Source organism: Antechinus flavipes, chromosome 3, assembly GCF_016432865.1.
Source record: "Antechinus flavipes isolate AdamAnt ecotype Samford, QLD, Australia chromosome 3, AdamAnt_v2, whole genome shotgun sequence".
Taxonomy (NCBI): domain Eukaryota; kingdom Metazoa; phylum Chordata; class Mammalia; order Dasyuromorphia; family Dasyuridae; genus Antechinus; species Antechinus flavipes.
This window is the reverse complement of record NC_067400.1, coordinates 249,305,486-249,324,075: the sequence shown is the minus strand read 5'-3', so window position 1 is coordinate 249,324,075 and position 18,590 is coordinate 249,305,486. Positions and strand designations below refer to the sequence as shown.

The 18,590-nt window shown below is 31.6% G+C and overlaps 1 protein-coding gene across 3 annotated transcripts in view; it reads right to left on the bottom strand.

Annotated features, from left to right (window-relative positions):
- Nucleotides 1-18,590, bottom strand: part of TTC3 (tetratricopeptide repeat domain 3) — a 165,134-nt gene that overhangs the window by 42,149 nt on the left and 104,395 nt on the right. For all 3 annotated transcript variants that reach the window (XM_051984857.1, XM_051984856.1, XM_051984858.1), the window contains exons 30-36: nt 13,764-13,820; nt 11,931-12,004; nt 10,071-10,229; nt 6,502-7,411; nt 4,536-4,601; nt 3,545-3,694; nt 1,809-1,948 (exon numbers count right to left, since the gene is read on the bottom strand). In XM_051984857.1, coding sequence (XP_051840817.1) covers nt 1,809-1,948; nt 3,545-3,694; nt 4,536-4,601; nt 6,502-7,411; nt 10,071-10,229; nt 11,931-12,004; nt 13,764-13,820 — 1,556 coding nt within the window. The remainder of the gene's footprint in view (nt 1-1,808; nt 1,949-3,544; nt 3,695-4,535; nt 4,602-6,501; nt 7,412-10,070; nt 10,230-11,930; nt 12,005-13,763; nt 13,821-18,590) is intronic.

Sequence of the window (18,590 nt, the reverse complement as noted above, 5' to 3'; positions counted from 1 at the left end):
GTAAAAGAGAAGCTTATAGTTTTTCTCTGGATTGTTACAGATAAAAATAACAATGAATTATACTGTAAAAGTGGAATTGCAATCAAAAAGATAATATGTTCTTTAGTATAAATGATACTAAATCATTAGTATAATGAAAATTTCATTCTGGTAAATTTCTTCATGAAACATTATTGTTCTATTTTGGTGTGATCTTTGGAAGCAGACTTAGATAGCCAATAATACAGGTATACTGTGATAAATGCTGAGGATACAAAGAAAGGCAAAAATAGTTCTTGTGAAAGAAGGAGACAATACACTTACAAGATAGATATATAGGGGAATAAAATGCCCTTGAAAGATGAGAACCATGTATACTCAAAAATGCATCAGTCTTAGAATAATGGCCTCTAATTGCTTTTGAATTTTTGAAATCCTCTAAGAATGACTCAGGGGGTCTTACTGGATGTAATCAAAAAGAATATATCAGAGTGCACAGTCGTCCAAAGTCTGGGGTTTCACCAACATGCTACATTCTGGCACATGTCTTGGCTAGGTACCTAATTACTAAATGAGATTAATGTAGATTTTTGCAGGGCCAGTCTTATACCTAACCGGAGTAGCTCGTCATTTTATGTGGCATGACTGGAAGGGGTATAGATAAGGTCTGCTTATCTTTAAAAGAAACCCCTACAATTTATCTAGTACATTACTTCATAACAGATCCTTTGTACTTCTTTAGTTAAAATCTCTCTCTGGGAATAACTCAACCAGCTCAGTGGGCAGAATAGTGTTAGTATTGGAGCCAAGAGGACCTGAGTTCAAATCCAGCCTCAGAAACTTATTAGTTGTGTGAACTAGGCAAGTCACTTAATTCTGCTGGCTTCATCTATAAAATAAGCTGGAGTAGGAAATGGTAAATCATTCCAGTATCTTTCTCAAGAAAAACTTTGTCACAAGGAGTTGGATATGACTGAAACAACTAAATAACAAAACCATTAATATTAACTCCTTTGCAGCATGGATCCATCTATGGATGTGGATATGGATATGATACATACATTCCAAATTCTTATAACAGAGAAATAGGTTCATGTCAGATGACACACCAGAGTGTGTGTGAAAAGGAAGGTTGGAGGTGGGTATAAACAAATGACATGGGAAAGAAGGGTAGATAGAAAATTCTGAAGATAAACAATCTACTTCACAATTTTGTTTAGGGGTAATCTAGGATATATTGTGTTTCTTAAATTATAATACACAAATTTTTATAGGACACAAGAGAAAAGTAATAAATATATGTAAATATAAGTATATGGATATGTATTTAAGAAATGAAAATTTTTAGCTGAAAAAGATAGATAAGCCTTTAAACTTGAAGATCTTAGAAGTTACCTAGTCCTAGTCTTCATTGTGCAGATGAGCAAAGAGAGGTTAAATAACTTGCCCAAAGACATTTGCGTTAAGTGGTAAAAGAACCAGGATGGGGAAATCGAGTGGATCCCTGATTTGTACAAGACAGCAAAGCTAGGGTTGGAATCCAGGCCTCCAGATTCCCAGCTTATTGTTCTTTCCATTATTCCTCTCTAGAAATGATAATCAAGTTCATTCTTTTCCATATTTAGTTAGTGTTTAAATTAGATATAAAATTTAAAAGATTTTTTTCAGGGTTTTACATGAAATAGTGCTGGTGAAAGTGAGTCTACATATTTGGAGATTTCATTCAGCTTAATTTACAAATTGTAATTAGAATTGTTAAAATTATGTATGTACTTCTCTTTTAAATAATACCAATGAGTATATGGTAACTTTTAAATTTTCCTACTTACATTTCATGAGTATCGTTAAGCTTTTTAACTTTATTTCTTAAAGTTTTCAATTTTTCTTGATTTTCCTTTTTTTCTTGTTGCCATTTTTTCACTTCTATTTCCAAATCTTGATGGAACCAATTCAATTCAGTCTTGGAAATCTATGATCAAGATTAAATTGATGACAAAGTTGATTTAAACAATACTTGACAATACTAAAGAAGACATTTGATTTACATAAACTTGAAAACTGACTTGTACAATTTTCTTCTACTATACTATAAAACTTCTTAATAAATATAAATTAATTTAAAAAGGATGTAGGAGAAATAGTAAATAAACTGACACATTTTGCAAGAAATTCCAAAATATACACAAATGACACTATTACAGATCATTCTTATTTCTCATTAGAGAGATAGCTAAAAAGCAACATTATTAAATAAAAATCTCATAAAAGGGATTTTTTGCTGTTAGTAGATAAATACTGATAATTCACTTTAAAACTTGCATAAGGTGACCTACAGAAAGGCAAAAGGCACAAGTTCAATTTTCCTTTTTAAAAATTGTAACTATTAACAAAAGTAAAATAAACAATTCAATTCACAAATGGATTGTATTCCAAAATTTTCATTTATAAGTTGGGTGTTTGGAACTTAGGACATCATATATATATATATATATATATATATATATATATATATATATATGCTCCCAGGATATAAATTATCAGCCCAAATTTTGTCTCTTGAGATAAAGTACCTAAGTTGTTATGTGTGGCAAGAAAGAAAAGTAGAAGGGAGAAGTTTTCTTCCCCTTTGCTATTCCTAGGTAAAATTTTCAAGTATACATTTTGCTTTTGGCATTCTCCCCTTCTTCCATCCCTTCCTTTCTAGTATCTCCTTTGTACTTCCAGCTATCTTTTTGTCCTCGACCCTAGAACCCACTATTTCAGTTTGCACAAGTCACATGTTGTAGAACCCCTACTCTGGCCTGGACCTTTATGATATAAAATGCTCCAGTACTACTAACTTATGCTTTTCCCTTAACTAAAACTTCAATTCATACAATAAAGCTATCAGCTAGATATAAGAAAAACTCCTGATTAAATGGGTTCAGACTAAAGTACAGAATCATTTCTTATTTTGTTTTAAAGAGGACCTTAAAGATAAATACTACTAAAATTTCCTATGACTGAATAGGACTTTTGCTCCCAACAAGCACTTGAGTGACTAAAGTTGTCAAGACAAGAATGTTTATTACCATGGCTTTTCTTTCAGACACAGATATGCTCCTAGATAGAGAAGTATGATTATTCACTTGGATTATTCACTAAGACTATGACCTGGCTCAAGACAAATGAAGCACTTCAAGACTTAATGAATTCTATTCCAGAAACACAGCTGACTGGATAGCTGGATACCAGGCCTCAATAAACAAGAAAATATGATAGTCAAAGTATTTAGGAGCTCTTTTTGGTGCTCTAAATGGCTTGTCTAACCTTGTTTATTTTTGTCTTTAGAATCATTCTACTAGTGTTAACGTGGTTCTTGGTTTTCTTCCTTAAATTTTTTTTGTTGATATAATTTTTTTACTTTATTTTCTCAACTTCTTTAGGGCCAAGAATCATGCTTTTAAACTGCTACTGGTTGGCATATTATTTATAAGGAAAGTATTGATCGATTTAAAAAAAATCAGTATTCTAAAAATTTCATGGAGATATAGTTAACTGCAGTTATTTTGGATGGTAAAATTACCTTATTTTCTTCTATTGTTCTTTTCAGTTTTTCTTCCACCTCTCTGGTTTCCTCTGTACTTCTGCATTTTAATTGTTCGTATTTTTCCCTTGCTTCTTTAAGTTGCTCTTGTAACACCTGATGTTCCTTTTCCATTCGTAAAATATCACCCTATAATTAATTACAGAATTACATAAACATCCCCAGGATGATGAATTCTATAGTTGTATAACTAAAGGTTACCTATTCCATGCTAATTAACCCTCCTAACTGGAGGTAACTTAGCTAGTTGAATTTCAGCAAATTTAGCTGGTTAGAGCACTGGCAACTAGTTTTCTTCTAGAACAGAAGTAGTCCAGTATTATTTTATTCTGTTGATTCCTACAGTCAAGTATATTCAGTTTACTTATGAATGTTTTACAATAACTTGAGAGACAGAAACATATAGAAACCACAACAATTAGTTGTACAATGCTAATTTTTGTTACCTACAGTTTTATAATTTATAAAGCTGAAGTAAATAATGAAAGAATAACGTTAATATTCAGTAAAAACATGTTTTACGTGTAAAGAGTTTTGTCATTTGCCAAATACACAAAACAAATGTTTATTAAAAATTCCTATAACTAAGTGAAAAAAAAACTCACTTTTTCCATATCCACTTAAGTAGCATTAATGACTGAATTCTATTATTATAAAGGGAACATGCAATGCAGACAGAACCAAATTAAAACATTAACAAAGGTCCTTCATTATCCTCGTTAATTTTTATGCCATCTTTTTAAAAGGAAATGTAAAGATCTACAAATACTTTATCAACATACTTATATCTGATCATTTCTCATGCAAAATATTAGATTGTAAAATCTTATAATTCAAAATTACCCTTTTGTAACATATTGAAATTATTACTTCATTATTAAAAAAAATAATAAATCTCTAGATCAATACAGTAATATTAGGACCTCCTTTTCTTTATAAACACGAATATTTTAGCACAGTTTGGACTTACTTGTTGGGTTTCAAATGGACCAAAAGGCAGTGTATTAACTTCCTGATGCATTAAGTCACTTTTTACCTGTTGCACAACACAAACATCAATTATTTAAAAATTATTCAAAATGAAATTATTCACCTCAAATTAACAAGGTATAATAAAGTAATTTTCAATATAAGAATTTCCCCTGAATCAGTTGATGAACAATAATGGAAAAAAGTTGGATGTTAATCTAAGAAAGACTTTACATTGATTACTTCCAGTATAAATCTAATCTTTGGGGTAGAAATTTAGTTTGTGATACTTTTCAAAGTTGTCCTTAGGGAATGTTTAACTTAGGGCATTATTTTTTTTTGTTTGGTTTCCATAGATTAATGTTGATAAAAGCAATTTAAACAATATAACTAGGAAAAGAGAGGCAACATGATATGGTAGAGAGAATTTGCTTGAAAGGAAACATGATATGTTTCTGTGTGAGAAAAAGGAAGGTTTGGACCAAAACCTTGCCTCTCCTACAATCCTGACTATGTGGCCTTGGGTAAAACTGCCCTCTCACTGCTCTGAACAACTCTTTAAGACTGGGTTTGTTTGTTTTTTAAAACCTTCTCAAAATGTTTTTAAATGCACAGAATTACAAAAGAAACCAATTATATGAAATAATTACCAAAAGATTAAAAAATGAACAGACAAGTTCATAGACTCCCAAATTAAGAATACCTGCTATAATGCCTATTTGTTGCAGAGAAGGAGCACTTATTGTAGAGAGATTTAGCGTTCTTTATACCAGTAAAATCAAGTCCCTATCTACATCTTACGAAGCAGTTTATAGTGCAGGAAACAAGCACATGGAGGCTGAATGAATCAGACAACTTTACTGTAAAAATCAGTGACAGAATTCACAATTCAGTCTTCAGCCAATTATGTGGGGTATTAAGCTATTTTTTCCAAGGCTTTCTTCAGAAATGTGATGTATGTATTTTAGTAATGTTTCTCTTTTTTCTAAAATAAAAAAGCTTCCACAATAACTAGTGATAATTAAGGGACTGCCTATAATAAAAGAGCTTCCACCAGTAGAATTTAAAAAAAAATTTTTTTCAAATATAAAAAATCATAGGAAACTTTGCTTATTCAACAATACTGAATATCCATGATAATTAACTAACTGGAAAACTTAGAAATAATAAGTAAAATAATGGTGACAAATGAGATTTTAAAAATATTGATATCAATTCATCTTTCAGTTACTTATATGTCCAAAGTTTAGTTTTTTAAACTTTTGCTTCAATGCATAGTACTTAAATCATTCATGTCAAAATTTCAAAGCTTGTTATTTTTTTCTGGGAAACACTTTTCTCCTCAGTACATGACCAGGGATAATTTAAATGATTTTTTAAAAAATCAGATTTAGCCAAATTTTATACCTATAAAAATTATACTTGTGAATTTTGAATGTTAGTGATTATTATCAAAAAAAACCTCTACAAAAACCATTTTTGGTTCACTACTTGAACAGATGTAGAATTTTATGAAGTTCAATAATTTTTCCAATTATGCAGACCATATGTATCATTAAATAAGTTATTTCATGGATTTATTCTGGCAAAACACTTTTGTCTCAAGATAACCAACTTCCTGGTGATTTCTCTAGGTTTATGTAAGCTGGTATTAAAACAATAGTAATAAAACACATTGTTTTCATTTTTGTTTGTTTCATTTCCTTATTAAAAATAAAAAAGGAAATCTAACAAAGGCAAATTAACCTTAATGGTCTCATCTTTTCAAAGAATTAAGAGTCTTGAAGGAAACTGTAGACATTGACTTGACTCATTCCCCTTTCTTTTGGAAGAACCTGTAAGCTATCTTAGATGTATAGCTTCACAAACCCTAAGGTCATTCTAAGACTGTTCAAGAAAAACTGTCAGGATACAAATTTCACATGTTCAATATGAGTAATAGACTCTTTCCTAATATGACGACTTACCTGTATGGCAACCATTCGTATACATGGAGTATTTTTGATGACAGCCGTATTTTTCATCTCTCGTTCCAGTTTACTAGTGCCAAGATCACAATGATCATTATTTCCAATGCATGCATCTTTGGCAGTATTATTTTTACATATTTCTGCCTTTAGAGTTGTTTTCTGAGTATTCTGACGCATCTTTTTTTCACAATTAGATTTACCAGAGGAACATACTTTTTCAAGCATTGGTCTTTCAACATTTACATTACATGCCTCAGAATTGGCAGAGTCAAGATTATCTCTTTTGTCACTATCTGTCATAGGAGGTACAGCTGACACCAATGGTAGTTTTCTTTTTTTTGGATAATCAGAAGATACATCAGATACAGTTGTATATAAACTAATGCATTGAGATGACTGTGGCAACATATTTGCATAAGACACTGATGTGTTACTGGTGTCAAATCCTTGATTAGAAAAAACTGTATTAAAAGGAATATATGACACATATCCTGTTGTTACATACTTTGCAGCCCTATTTGTTTTTTTATTTTTAGATGCTGGTATGAAAGAATTACAAGTTACTGGTTTAAATTCCTTAGCTGCTGGATTCAACTGTAGTTTGAGCTGGGAAGCATTTTTCTGAAAGCGTGGAGAGAAAATCAGTGAGTCTTTCTCATCCAAACTAGTACTTTCTTCCACATCAGTTCCAGTGGTCTTATTTTTCTTAAGTTGAACAGTATCTTTCATCAATCCAATATAATTGTCTATCATAACAAAACGAAGAGAATCTAACAGAAAAGATTTTAAGCCTCCTGCTTCCTCCACAATCTTCCTAGCTTCTTCAGGAAAATGTTCATATTCTCCAACCAATAATTTGTCATCAATTTCCAAAGGACCATGTTCTTCCAGGATCTGAGAAAAATAGCTTTAAAAATATTTTAAAGTTATTATAGAAAATACATTCCATATATAGGCTTTATTTAAATGTTTGAAAGAAGCAGTATTTCTTCAGCTGCTCCTACAACCATAAAAAATCCTATTTCCTACAGAATATCTTGTAGAGTCACATAATCACTTTTTTTATGAGAAAAGAGAACAAAGTGAAAATATTATACATCCAATAATACAAACAGAATCCTGTTTCACCCAATCTGGGGCTTTAGAAAACAAAGTCCTCCATTTTAAAAATTCATGGAAAATTAAGCCATCATACATAGTTAAGTTCAATTATCCTCAAAATTTAAGAAGTTACAAATTTAAATTAGAGGAGTATTGCATTCCCAGTTGCCTAGGAAGAACTTAGTACCTCATTCAGAGTCTCTCGTGCTACTCCAATACCTGCCCTTATTGAGTACTTTTTGATGTTCCCTTAAACACCCCTATCTTCTGGCTCCTCAGTTTGCTCAGATCTATAACCCACTCTCTTCACTTCAGCTATACATTAGGACGGTTACACCCTTGATCTTACCTACATATGTGCCACAATCAAGAATTTTCAAGTTCCTTTACCTGAACCTATCATCCCACATTTGTTTTTACTCTGGCCTCTAATCCCCCCACCAAGAAGTACTTTCCTAGGTCACCACTCCAGCTTTGGCTCCACCTTCTCACTGTGGCCACTTCTACTCTCCATACGAGGCTCTGTTTTTACCCTTGGGGCTCCCTTGTGCCTGGGGTGATAATGTGCACTGCTGAATCAAGTTTGAGGATGTCATGAGATAATGGGTCTGACTGAGCTCACTACAAATTCATGTCACATAATCTAAACTGAACTTTTACATGTCTTATATGTCTAGATTGTACTGCTTCCTCCCTTTCTCAGAATTCTTAGTTTCCTTCAAGACTATTCTTAAACACCATCTTCTACATAACATCTTTCCTGATTCCCTAAGCTACTAATGGTTGACCCACGAATCATGTTGTTTCCCTGTATAGAGTATAAGCTCCTTTAAATCAGGGATGGTTTTCACTTCTGCAATTCCCTCCTTCCCCCTTCAGTGTCACAAAGTACACAATTAATAAATTTAGGCTTACTGAAATTATTTATAAATTATGAAATAATTTGAATCACTAAAGCCAAACAGTTCTCAGCTCTGACAATTCAAGTCTGTCTCCTTTCTTCTCTCTGAGCTTTAAGAGTCAAACAGAAGATTCTATATTTTACTCCTTGAGATAGTCACTGAAATTTCCAGAGTAGGAGTTGGTCAGATCTGTGATTTGGGAATAGTAATGTGGTGTTTGTGTGAAGAATGGCTTGAAGAAGGGAGAGAGATGGTAGGGAGCCAATTTGGAAATAAATTTGATAACAATGGACGTTGGCTTGTAAAGTGTGTGTGTGTGTGTGTGTGTGTGTGTGTGTACACAGGAATGTTGACATGGATGTAAGGGAGAAAGTCATAAGAACAGGCTGAGAGAAAATAGGCTAGATTCTCATCTTTAGTGTTTTTTTGGATAAGTTAACATTTCAAGCCCATGTATTCTCTTTACTTGTATCCTTGTTTAAGGAAATACTAAAGAAAATAAAGTTTCTTTAGATCTGACTAATAATAACTAAAATGTTTCTTCTACTTCGGTACTTTAAAGATGTAAGATTTGACTCTTCTGAACAACCCTTCAAGAATCTAAGATCATCTTCATATCATGAATAGACACTGAAAAATTCTCTCTTTAATATGAATTTTCCAATCTTTCCATAAAGCATAAATGTACTATAACACAAGAGCTGGAAGATCTAAGAATTCCCTAATAAGTAGTCATCCAAATCCTCTGCTTGAAGAGGTAGATGAGACCCCACCACCTCGGAAGGCAGCCTATTCCTCTTTTAGGCAGTTCTAATAAAATTGTAATAAAATTCTACTTCTCTTCAGTATCTACCCAATTCAACTCTCGGGGGCCAACCAGAATAATAATAATCCCTCTTCCCTATGACCATCCTTCAAATATCTGAAAACTTTTACTTTCTCCATTAAGTATTTTCTTTTCTTGGATAATCAAGTATAATTCCTCTCATATACTCTGGACATTGTGATTGCTTTCTTCTGGATAGAATTAAAATTGCTTATGATATTCTTGAAATGTGGTACCCAGACTGAACTGGATGTTTTGACTAGTGTACAGTATGGAAAACTATCATCTCTCACATTTTGAACATTGTGTAGCCTAGAATAACTTGAGAGTATTTTTGGCTGTCAGGTTCTTATTCTAAGAATAAGATAACTGATCATCCAGCATGTTTTGTCTACTATAATTATGTGACATGGCTAAAAGATTATATACAGCACTATTCCATTCACATGTATACCTGGTAAACATCATATCATGACTGAAATTGCTTTATTGACCCTACTGGTACATTTCTAGGTTGCATACTTGGAAATATCTAATAATAACCTAATATTACTAATAAACATTAAGAGAATATCCCTAAGTAATACTTTACAATACCTGGATAAAGGAATATAATATATTTTACATTCAAGATCATTTTATGAAAATGACTTAATTGGTAAATGCTCAAATTTCAAAATGTCAATTAACCAGAAGACTATTGGAGCCCACAATTTTAGAACAATTAAAGTACTTACTCATATAATGGTTCACATTTTGGATCTAAGTTACTGTCCAATAACTTCTGATAATTACAATTATTTGAACTATTTTTTTCATATAAAGCTTCAAATTCTTCTACTTCATCTCGAAGATATTCAGGTACTACAAATGGGTCATAAGAATTCGAATGAAGTCTGTAGAGAAAAAGGTAGATTTTGTGAATATCAAATTATTTAATGAAACTGAAGTATGCAAACTCTTGGGAAGAAAAATCTAAAAACACAAAACACCCTGTCACAAATGGAAGTCAATACAAAAACTAATGTTATTCTCCCCTGTCCACTGCCCCCCCTCCCCATTTTGATATCCACTCCTAGGCTTATTAAAATTAATCTCTAAAAATCTTGGGTCAGACAGTCTGGAAGAACTTATTTTAGTTTCCCAAAGTCAGTTTTAAAAATTGGTTTTTAGTGTTGTGCTTGTGTTTTAAAGTTATGTGGCATAATAGAGCAACAAATAATGAAAATTTTAAAAAAAGTTTTAATATGATTATTATTAATGGGAAATAATCTATATTAAAGGGATAAAATTAAAAATAGAAAAATAGAAAAGATTCAAATATCCATTTAATGATACAAATTTCTTAAAACTTAAGCATTCAGTATAAAATTGTATAAGCAAGTTTTATGTATAAATTTGTTATCAATGTAGACATTATTCAATATCTAATGACCAACTATTATCATTCAGAAAGCTAAACAGAAATATGTTATTTAGATATAATTTTTCTTCCTACTTTTGAATTATTATTATTATTCTTAGTGAGTGTGATTTTTAGAATAAAATGAAAGATATGTGTCAAACACTGTGGAAATTATATTACTATATTTTGCTCCTGTCAAACCACAGGTGAAGAAACATGTTCAGTTCTGAGTATAATTTTGGAAAGACAATGAAAAATTGAAGAAAATTTAGATAAGGGCAACCAAGAGTGTGAAAGTCCCTAATATCACATCATATAATGATGAGAACTAGTATGGTGGTTCTGCTTATAGTCTTTGTGACTGGGGCAAATAACTTGCTGTCCCTGAGGAAACTTGATTAGAAATATCATCTCTTTCTAAAAATGTGTGTTCATAACAAGAAATCTTTAATAGAAGATTAAATTAAGTCCCTATATGGAGTTATTAGTAAAAAAAAGAAAAAAAGAAAGAAAAGAAAAAAAAAAGAACATAATACTATTTGTTATCAGTTTTAGGCTAATAAATGGTTTGGGGGGATTTTCCTACAAGATATCAGTATCCTTCTAAAAAGTGCTCTGCTTAGAAAGATTCTTAAAATTGGAAGAATGGCATAAATCAGATTTTGTATGAATTTAAATACAAGACAAATCATAGGTTCATTGATATAGGAGTGGAAGGAATTTTTGAAGATAATCTAGTCTAAATTCCTCACAGATGAGAAAACTGATTCAATGAATTATTGAAAACAAAAAATATTAAGTACAGTCAAAATTTAAAACCAATTAATCTGAATTCTGATCCAATACTCTTTCTCTTATAAAGATTCGTAGATTTTAAATTCAATAATTAAATGAGAAGCAGATTGGTATGACAAAGAGTTAGTCTTAGGGCCAGGAAGATCTAGGTTCCACTGCTGACAGGTATAGGCTGAGTTTCCTTGAGCAAGTCATTTAACTCCTTAGTTCCACAGGTAATTTTTAAAAATCGTAAGCTATGTAAGAAGTACCTTTATTATTAGTGAGAATTTCCTAAAGGGACAGCCCCTTATACCAATGAATATACTAGTCTGAACCAAAAAAGAATATTAATTACAGGAGTTAAGCACTTTTAAATGAAAACAAATAAGATTTTTTAAATGAAAGATATACTCACAAAGTACTTTCATCTGTACCAACTTTATCATCATTTTGTGATACTCCACCAACTCCAGAGAGTATGATAACAGGCTAGATTGAGAAGGAGGGGTAGGTGGGTAAGAAAAAATAAAAAGGGGAAAGGATTGACAATAGGTTTTTACTAAAAAGTAATATAAAAAATGATTTAAAAAATAATCATTAGTAAAAGTAAACGATTTACATATATAAACACATAAACTGATTACTTTAGAAAAGAAACTACTTCTTCACAACATCTAGTTCCCTTCTCTTTAGGAAGTATCTCATACTTCAGTGGTTACTGTTCTTTAATTCAATAAGTATTTTTTAAACTTCTACTCTGTCCAGATGGTATGCTAGATGTGGAGACAAAAATACACCCTTCTAGAAACATCTAACTTCTTTTCCTTTCTCTTAACTATTTCTTATTAACTACCTTCTTTTCCTTAAGTCCTTTATGTTTTCCTCCTCTTTGAGTCTCTCTCTTTTTCCTCTTTCTACTTCTTTTTTGGATCTTTCTCACCTTCTCGTCCTGTTCCTTTTCAGATTCCCTACCTTTTCTCCAAGCTTTGGGAGCAAAACTCTCACTTTCTACTTCTCATGTTTTTCCAGATCTCCTCTTTCCAAATTCAATCTCTAGGCTTTTTCACAACTCCAAAGCTAATAAAGTACCTTCATTGTTCTTTGTTTTTCACCCAACACCTTTTCCTGCTCTTTCTCTCAGGGAGAAGACAGTCACAAAAAAGCAAAAACATCACTACATTATACTCTTGTCTGCTTTTATTGTTCAAAATTTGCCAACTCAAAAACAGAACAACCAGAAAAGTATAATAGGTTGTTGGTTAATCCACAAGGATTATATGCAGAGTTGACCAACCTAGACCTAAAAGTTTGCCTTTGCTTCTAGTATTTTTAAGTTACCTTTAATGATGTTTTTTGATAAGTCTTTCTTAGTCATTCTATCATTTGGAATATTTCAAATAAATATTTCCAGCAATCTCTATTTCATATACATTTTAGAGAATATATTTTTATATAACAGATTTTAATCTTTTAGACATTAAGACTATTGTTTTTCCTTTTCTCAAAAAAAAATTATTATAAACTTATTCTACCATTAGTTTTAGTGTTCTATATTACAAGTTAATTTTTTAAAATGTAAAGTCCAGAAAAAAGAGCTAAGTTGGTACAGTGAGCTCCTCTTTAAAGAATACCAGACTGAATTTTGAGGAAGAAATATAGAAAAATGAATAAATTGCTCAGCACAGCCCAAGACAGAAAGACTATGTCAAGACTTCTAGTTTGAAAAAAACATCCACAAGTAACATTACAGTTGTATTCAAGTATCTGAGGTATTTTCATGTAGAAGAGGGATTAGACTTGTTTTGTTTAGCCTTCAAAGGGCAAAACTAAGGGAAATGTGTGAAAGCTGGTACAAAAGCTGGTACAAAGCAAATTTAGAACTGAAAAACTTTCTAACTAACAGAAATGTCCAAAAGTGGAATAGGTTGCCTTGGGAACAGATCTCTGTTCTTTGAGGTCTCCAAGTTGGATGACTACTTTTAGAGGTTACGTGGAGATTCCTTTTCAGGTACAGGTTGAACAAGATAGAACTCCCTTCTATTCTGTGAATATGTGGAATTATTAGAGGAACACTATTATAGAGGAGCTAATCACCAAGCTAACTAAAAATTATCATTTATGAAAACAGCATATTTATTTGGGAAACTCTAAAGTGTTCTCTCACCAAACATTTTAAAATTACCACAAGAATCAACCAACTGAAAGACTCAGTTTAATAATTAGAACACATATAGAAAACACTGATTACCTTTGATTCCTTGTGCTTCTTTTTTCTGGTTTTGTTTTTTACCTTAATACCATTAGACTAAAAAAAGAGAAAAATCATCAGTTGCTATACATTGAAGAAATAGCATTTTGGAGCACTGATCCAATAATGTGATAAATCCTTCCCCAAAGTAATAAACAGAGAGATATAGCCTAAGTAGCATATGTAGCTAATATACCTTCATTAATTATCCTAGGACACAGGATGTTCAGCTCTTATAATCACTAACATCTATTTTTTGAAGTGAAAATTTATAAAGACCAAACTCTGGATGATAGAGCAAATGTCAGTGGCATTAAAAGTTAGCCTGATATAGTAGGAAAAGCCTTGACTCAAAAACTTGGATTCAAGTAAAAACTCTTCTTATTGGCTTATGGTGATCTTAGCCAAATTACTTCACTTTTCTCAATATTTGTCTCTTCATCTGTAAAATAGGGATGATGATACTTTACAGTATAAGTATAAGGAAATGCTCTGTGTAAAATGAATTTTGGATAGAAGGTATTTTATGGATAAAAATGCAGAATATTATTAAGCTTTACCTCAAATCTTTTAGTAGATAACTAATAATAAAAATAACTTGAAAAATTTGTTAAAATTATTCATCTAAAATTAAAATATATACCATTTTATCCTTATCAGCCAGACTAGGGGCTGTTTTTAACATAAAATGTTAACACTTCACAAATTTCAGGTTTTATGCAATTTCAAATAATTATTCAGTAATTGGATCACTGGTTATATGATTAATATTTTTAACATTCTTTTATGATCTCATGCCTACTGACACATTTTTGGCTTTTTCCATTCAGAAAACATTCTCTTAACTATATAAATAATTAAAATTATTTGCCCAAACAGAGAAGATAGTTCTTAGATCTATTAAAGAATACAATTCTGAAGTGAACATTACAGATTAAATCCAGTAAAACTAAATTGCAAAGGCAACTAAGCAAAAACCCCACTTTATTTACCAAAATCCTTATAAAACAAAGCAATTGGAACTTAAATGTTTTAAGAAAAAACAATCATCATCTACACTTTATTGTCATAGTCAGCATGTTAACTATCATTTCCAGCTAAAGTTAAGTGCTAAGACTCTGAAGGTCCTACTAAAAAACAAACAAACAAAAAACTGAGAATTGACATTATGTAGTATTATTCTGCTAACTGTTGATTATCTGTTCTAAGTTTAACAGAAAAGTGGAGCTTTTTTCTACAATAAAGGGAAGGACAGTATGCAACGGATAACACAAAAATAATTCTAATTTGGAATAAAATTCTAGCAGAAAACACTGGTAAAACATTATTATGTATTATTCTTTGTTCTATCCAAATACTCTCCTGATCTTACCCTTTTTCTAAGGCTTGTTCTGGCAGAAAAGAAATCCCATACATCATTCTCAATTGACTAAAGAGCCAAAACCAACAAAAATAACCTAACAACCCCAAATAAAGCAAATAAAAGTTGACAACATTTTGCATTTCTCTGGGGAAAGAGGAAATGACCTATAATTTCACTGGTATGAGGTAAAGCTTCTTAAGGTGTGTGTGTGTGTGTGTGTGTGTGTGTGTGTGTGTGTGTGTGTGTGTGTGTGTTAAGTGTGTCATGTAATTGAACATGGAGGCTGTGAAAAATTTGGCAACAGTGAAAAGTATCAGATATTCGACCAAAATTTAATTCTTTACATAAAAATAAACAAGCACATCCATCTCTTTAGTATGCAAATTTTCTTTCATCTTTAATGAATTGTACAATTATATGTACAGTGAAGAACTGTTTTAAAATAAATCTGTTTATAAGTATCAGTTATCAGTAAATATTTACCTATTTTTTACACCTATATATCCAGGGTTGCATAAAAATTTCTCAGATGAAAAGGGTTCATGAGTGGAAAAAGTTTAAGATGCCCTAGTATAGAGAACTTCTTCCATTGATGAAGAGTGCCTCTTAATTCATAATTTAAAGTCTTAAATAAAGGGTTCTTTATCTTTAAATGCATATGATTGCAAAAGAAACCAATCATACTAAAATTAAATTCTCAAATTATCTTTCCCATCCAAGTTCAAAGATTCCTGAAATTTATCCATGTTAACACATGAGATTTCTGGGTGAGAATCCCTATCTTTGAGGGTTACTTGGGAATGGGGAGAAATTAGATAAAAGTTCATACAGAGAGTACATGTCAGAAACAAGACTTGTTCCCAAGTACCTTCACTTTAAAGCTAATCTTCAAGTCACTAAACCATATTGCCTGTTAAATACATATGTAAAGGATTTTTTTCAATGAAAGACTCATAAAAATTAGCATGTATTATCAATAGCAATATGAAAGTTACTCCTACCCATTACAAGAAGAAATGCAAATAAAAACATCCTGAGATTTTACTTCACACCTAGAAAACTGGAACAGTCAGTATTAAAAGGGTTGTAAAGACAATATAAATATATTGAACATGGAGTTTTGAATTGGTACAACCATTTTGAAACTCTTTACCCAAAGATTCCACTGATAATTATATACTGCAAAAGAGGTTTTAAAAAAGAGACCAGAAAGATCCCTTATATACCAAAATACTCATAACACCATTTTCTGTAAGAGAAAACAAATTAGTAACAAGGTAGATTTCTAAGGATTAGGAATGATTAAAGAAATTATAGGACATGTTTAGCATATATTGGATTGCTTGTCATCTAGAGGAGGGCATGGGGGAGAGGGGGAAATTGGCACACTGGATTTTGCAAAGGCTAATGCTGAAGAATTGTCCATGTATATGTTTTGAAAAGTGAAAAGCTTTAATAAAGAAAAAAACTGATTAAAAAAAAAGAAAAAAGAAATTATAGTACTAGAATATAATAGAATGATAAATATGACAAATTCAAAGAAGCATAGAAAGGCTTACATAAACCTAAGGAAAGGGAAGAAGAACCAGGAAACAAATTACATAATGACAAACTAAACAATATAAATATTTTTATGTGTCAATTTAATAAAAACAATCTTGAGGAATATTTAAGGGTAAAATGTCAAGGTGGCAGGAAGTCTCTAGAAGAGTACTTTAGAGATTTTTACCTAGTGTTGGACTGTTTAACAATTTTACCATGGCCTGAATACAGGAATAGATGGCATGCCCATCAGATCTGCAGATAATGCAAAGCTGAGAGGGACAGGCACCCAAAGGATTATAAAGTCAGGAACCAAAAAGACCATGAGAAACTAGATCATTGGGCTTAATATATAAGATGAAATTCAATAGTGATAAACAGTGATTCAAAAGTTATAATTGAACATAAAAAGCACCTGCATTTTTTAGTGCAATGAAAATCAATTTGTTTCAGAAGTATCATATAGCTAACAAAGAAAATACCAATGAGATAAAGAAACTGGAGTGGTTTGCCATTTCCTTCTCCTACTCATTTTTCAGATGAGGAGATAAGGCAAATAGGGTTAAGTAACTTGCTCAGCTAGTAAAGTGTCTGAGACTAGATTTTTAGAAGTCCTCCTCATTCCAAGGCACTGTCCACTGTACCATCTAGCTGCTCCAAAATAACCTGAATTGGAATTGTGAAGCATTGGACATGATCAGAAAAAAAAAACAAACAAAAAAACCCAACACACAAAAAAAATAACGAGATCTTTTAAATGGTCAAGCAGTTAAGTGGTACAGTGGGTAGAACAGTAGGATTTGAAATCATAAAAACTCATATTCCTGAGTTCTAATACAACCTTAGACACTTATTAGCTATGTGACTCAGGCCAAGTTACTTTATTATGACCTATTTTCTTTAATTTCCTCATCTGTAAGATGAATTAAAGAAGGAAATGTCAAACCACTCTAGTATCTTTGCCAAGAAAACCCCCAAATCAGTCAGATATGACTGAACAACAATAACAGTGGAAACTTGGCTTTCCCAAACTGACACAACTTCCAGGAATAGCTCAGTGACAGTCCCATTGTACTTCTCTCTGGAATATTTAGTTCACTTTCTAGGTCAACATAAACTAATGAATGAAAACTAAAGAACATCTGAAAGGGGGGAATCTAGGATGGTGAAGAACCAGGTACAATAGAGATTTCAAACACAAAGCCCAGCCCATAATACTCCAGAGTGTGGGACAAAACAGATTAAAATGGACTTGAATTATATTTAACAAAATACAAACAAATATCAATAACGTTAAGATTTGTGGCTTTCTAAGTCAAGGATCTATGTAGGGTTTAGTGGCTTGGTTTCCATTTCACTGAGACACCACTGATGCAGAGGAGGGGATAAACTAGTTCTGTTTAGCCCAAGAGAACTGAACTAGAAGAAATTATTAGAAGTTACTGAGAGGCAACTTCAGAGTAGATATTCGGAAAAATTAACGAGAGTAGTCCAAGAATGGAATGGACTATCTCAAGAGATGGTTAAGTTTCTAATTACAGGTCTTTAAATAGAAGCTGGATGACCATTTATTAGGAACATTATAGTGGCCCTGGATTGGACTAGATGGCAAGTTATGGTTCTTTCAATTATAAAATTCTTTAATTCTGTGATTATGTAGTAATAAACAACACAAAAAAAATGGACAAATTACACACCCATGGATCAGGGAATGTCTAAACAAATCATGGTACCTAAATTCAGAGAAGCATGAGAAGACATATAAACTGATACAAACTGAAGTAGGCAGGACCAGAAAAATGATATAAATAATAACAACAATGTAAATTAAAAAAAAAAAAACAATAACAACAACAAATGATATCTAAATGATGACTAAATTTGGCTCTGCAGAAGAGAAGATAATATGTGTTTCAATCTTC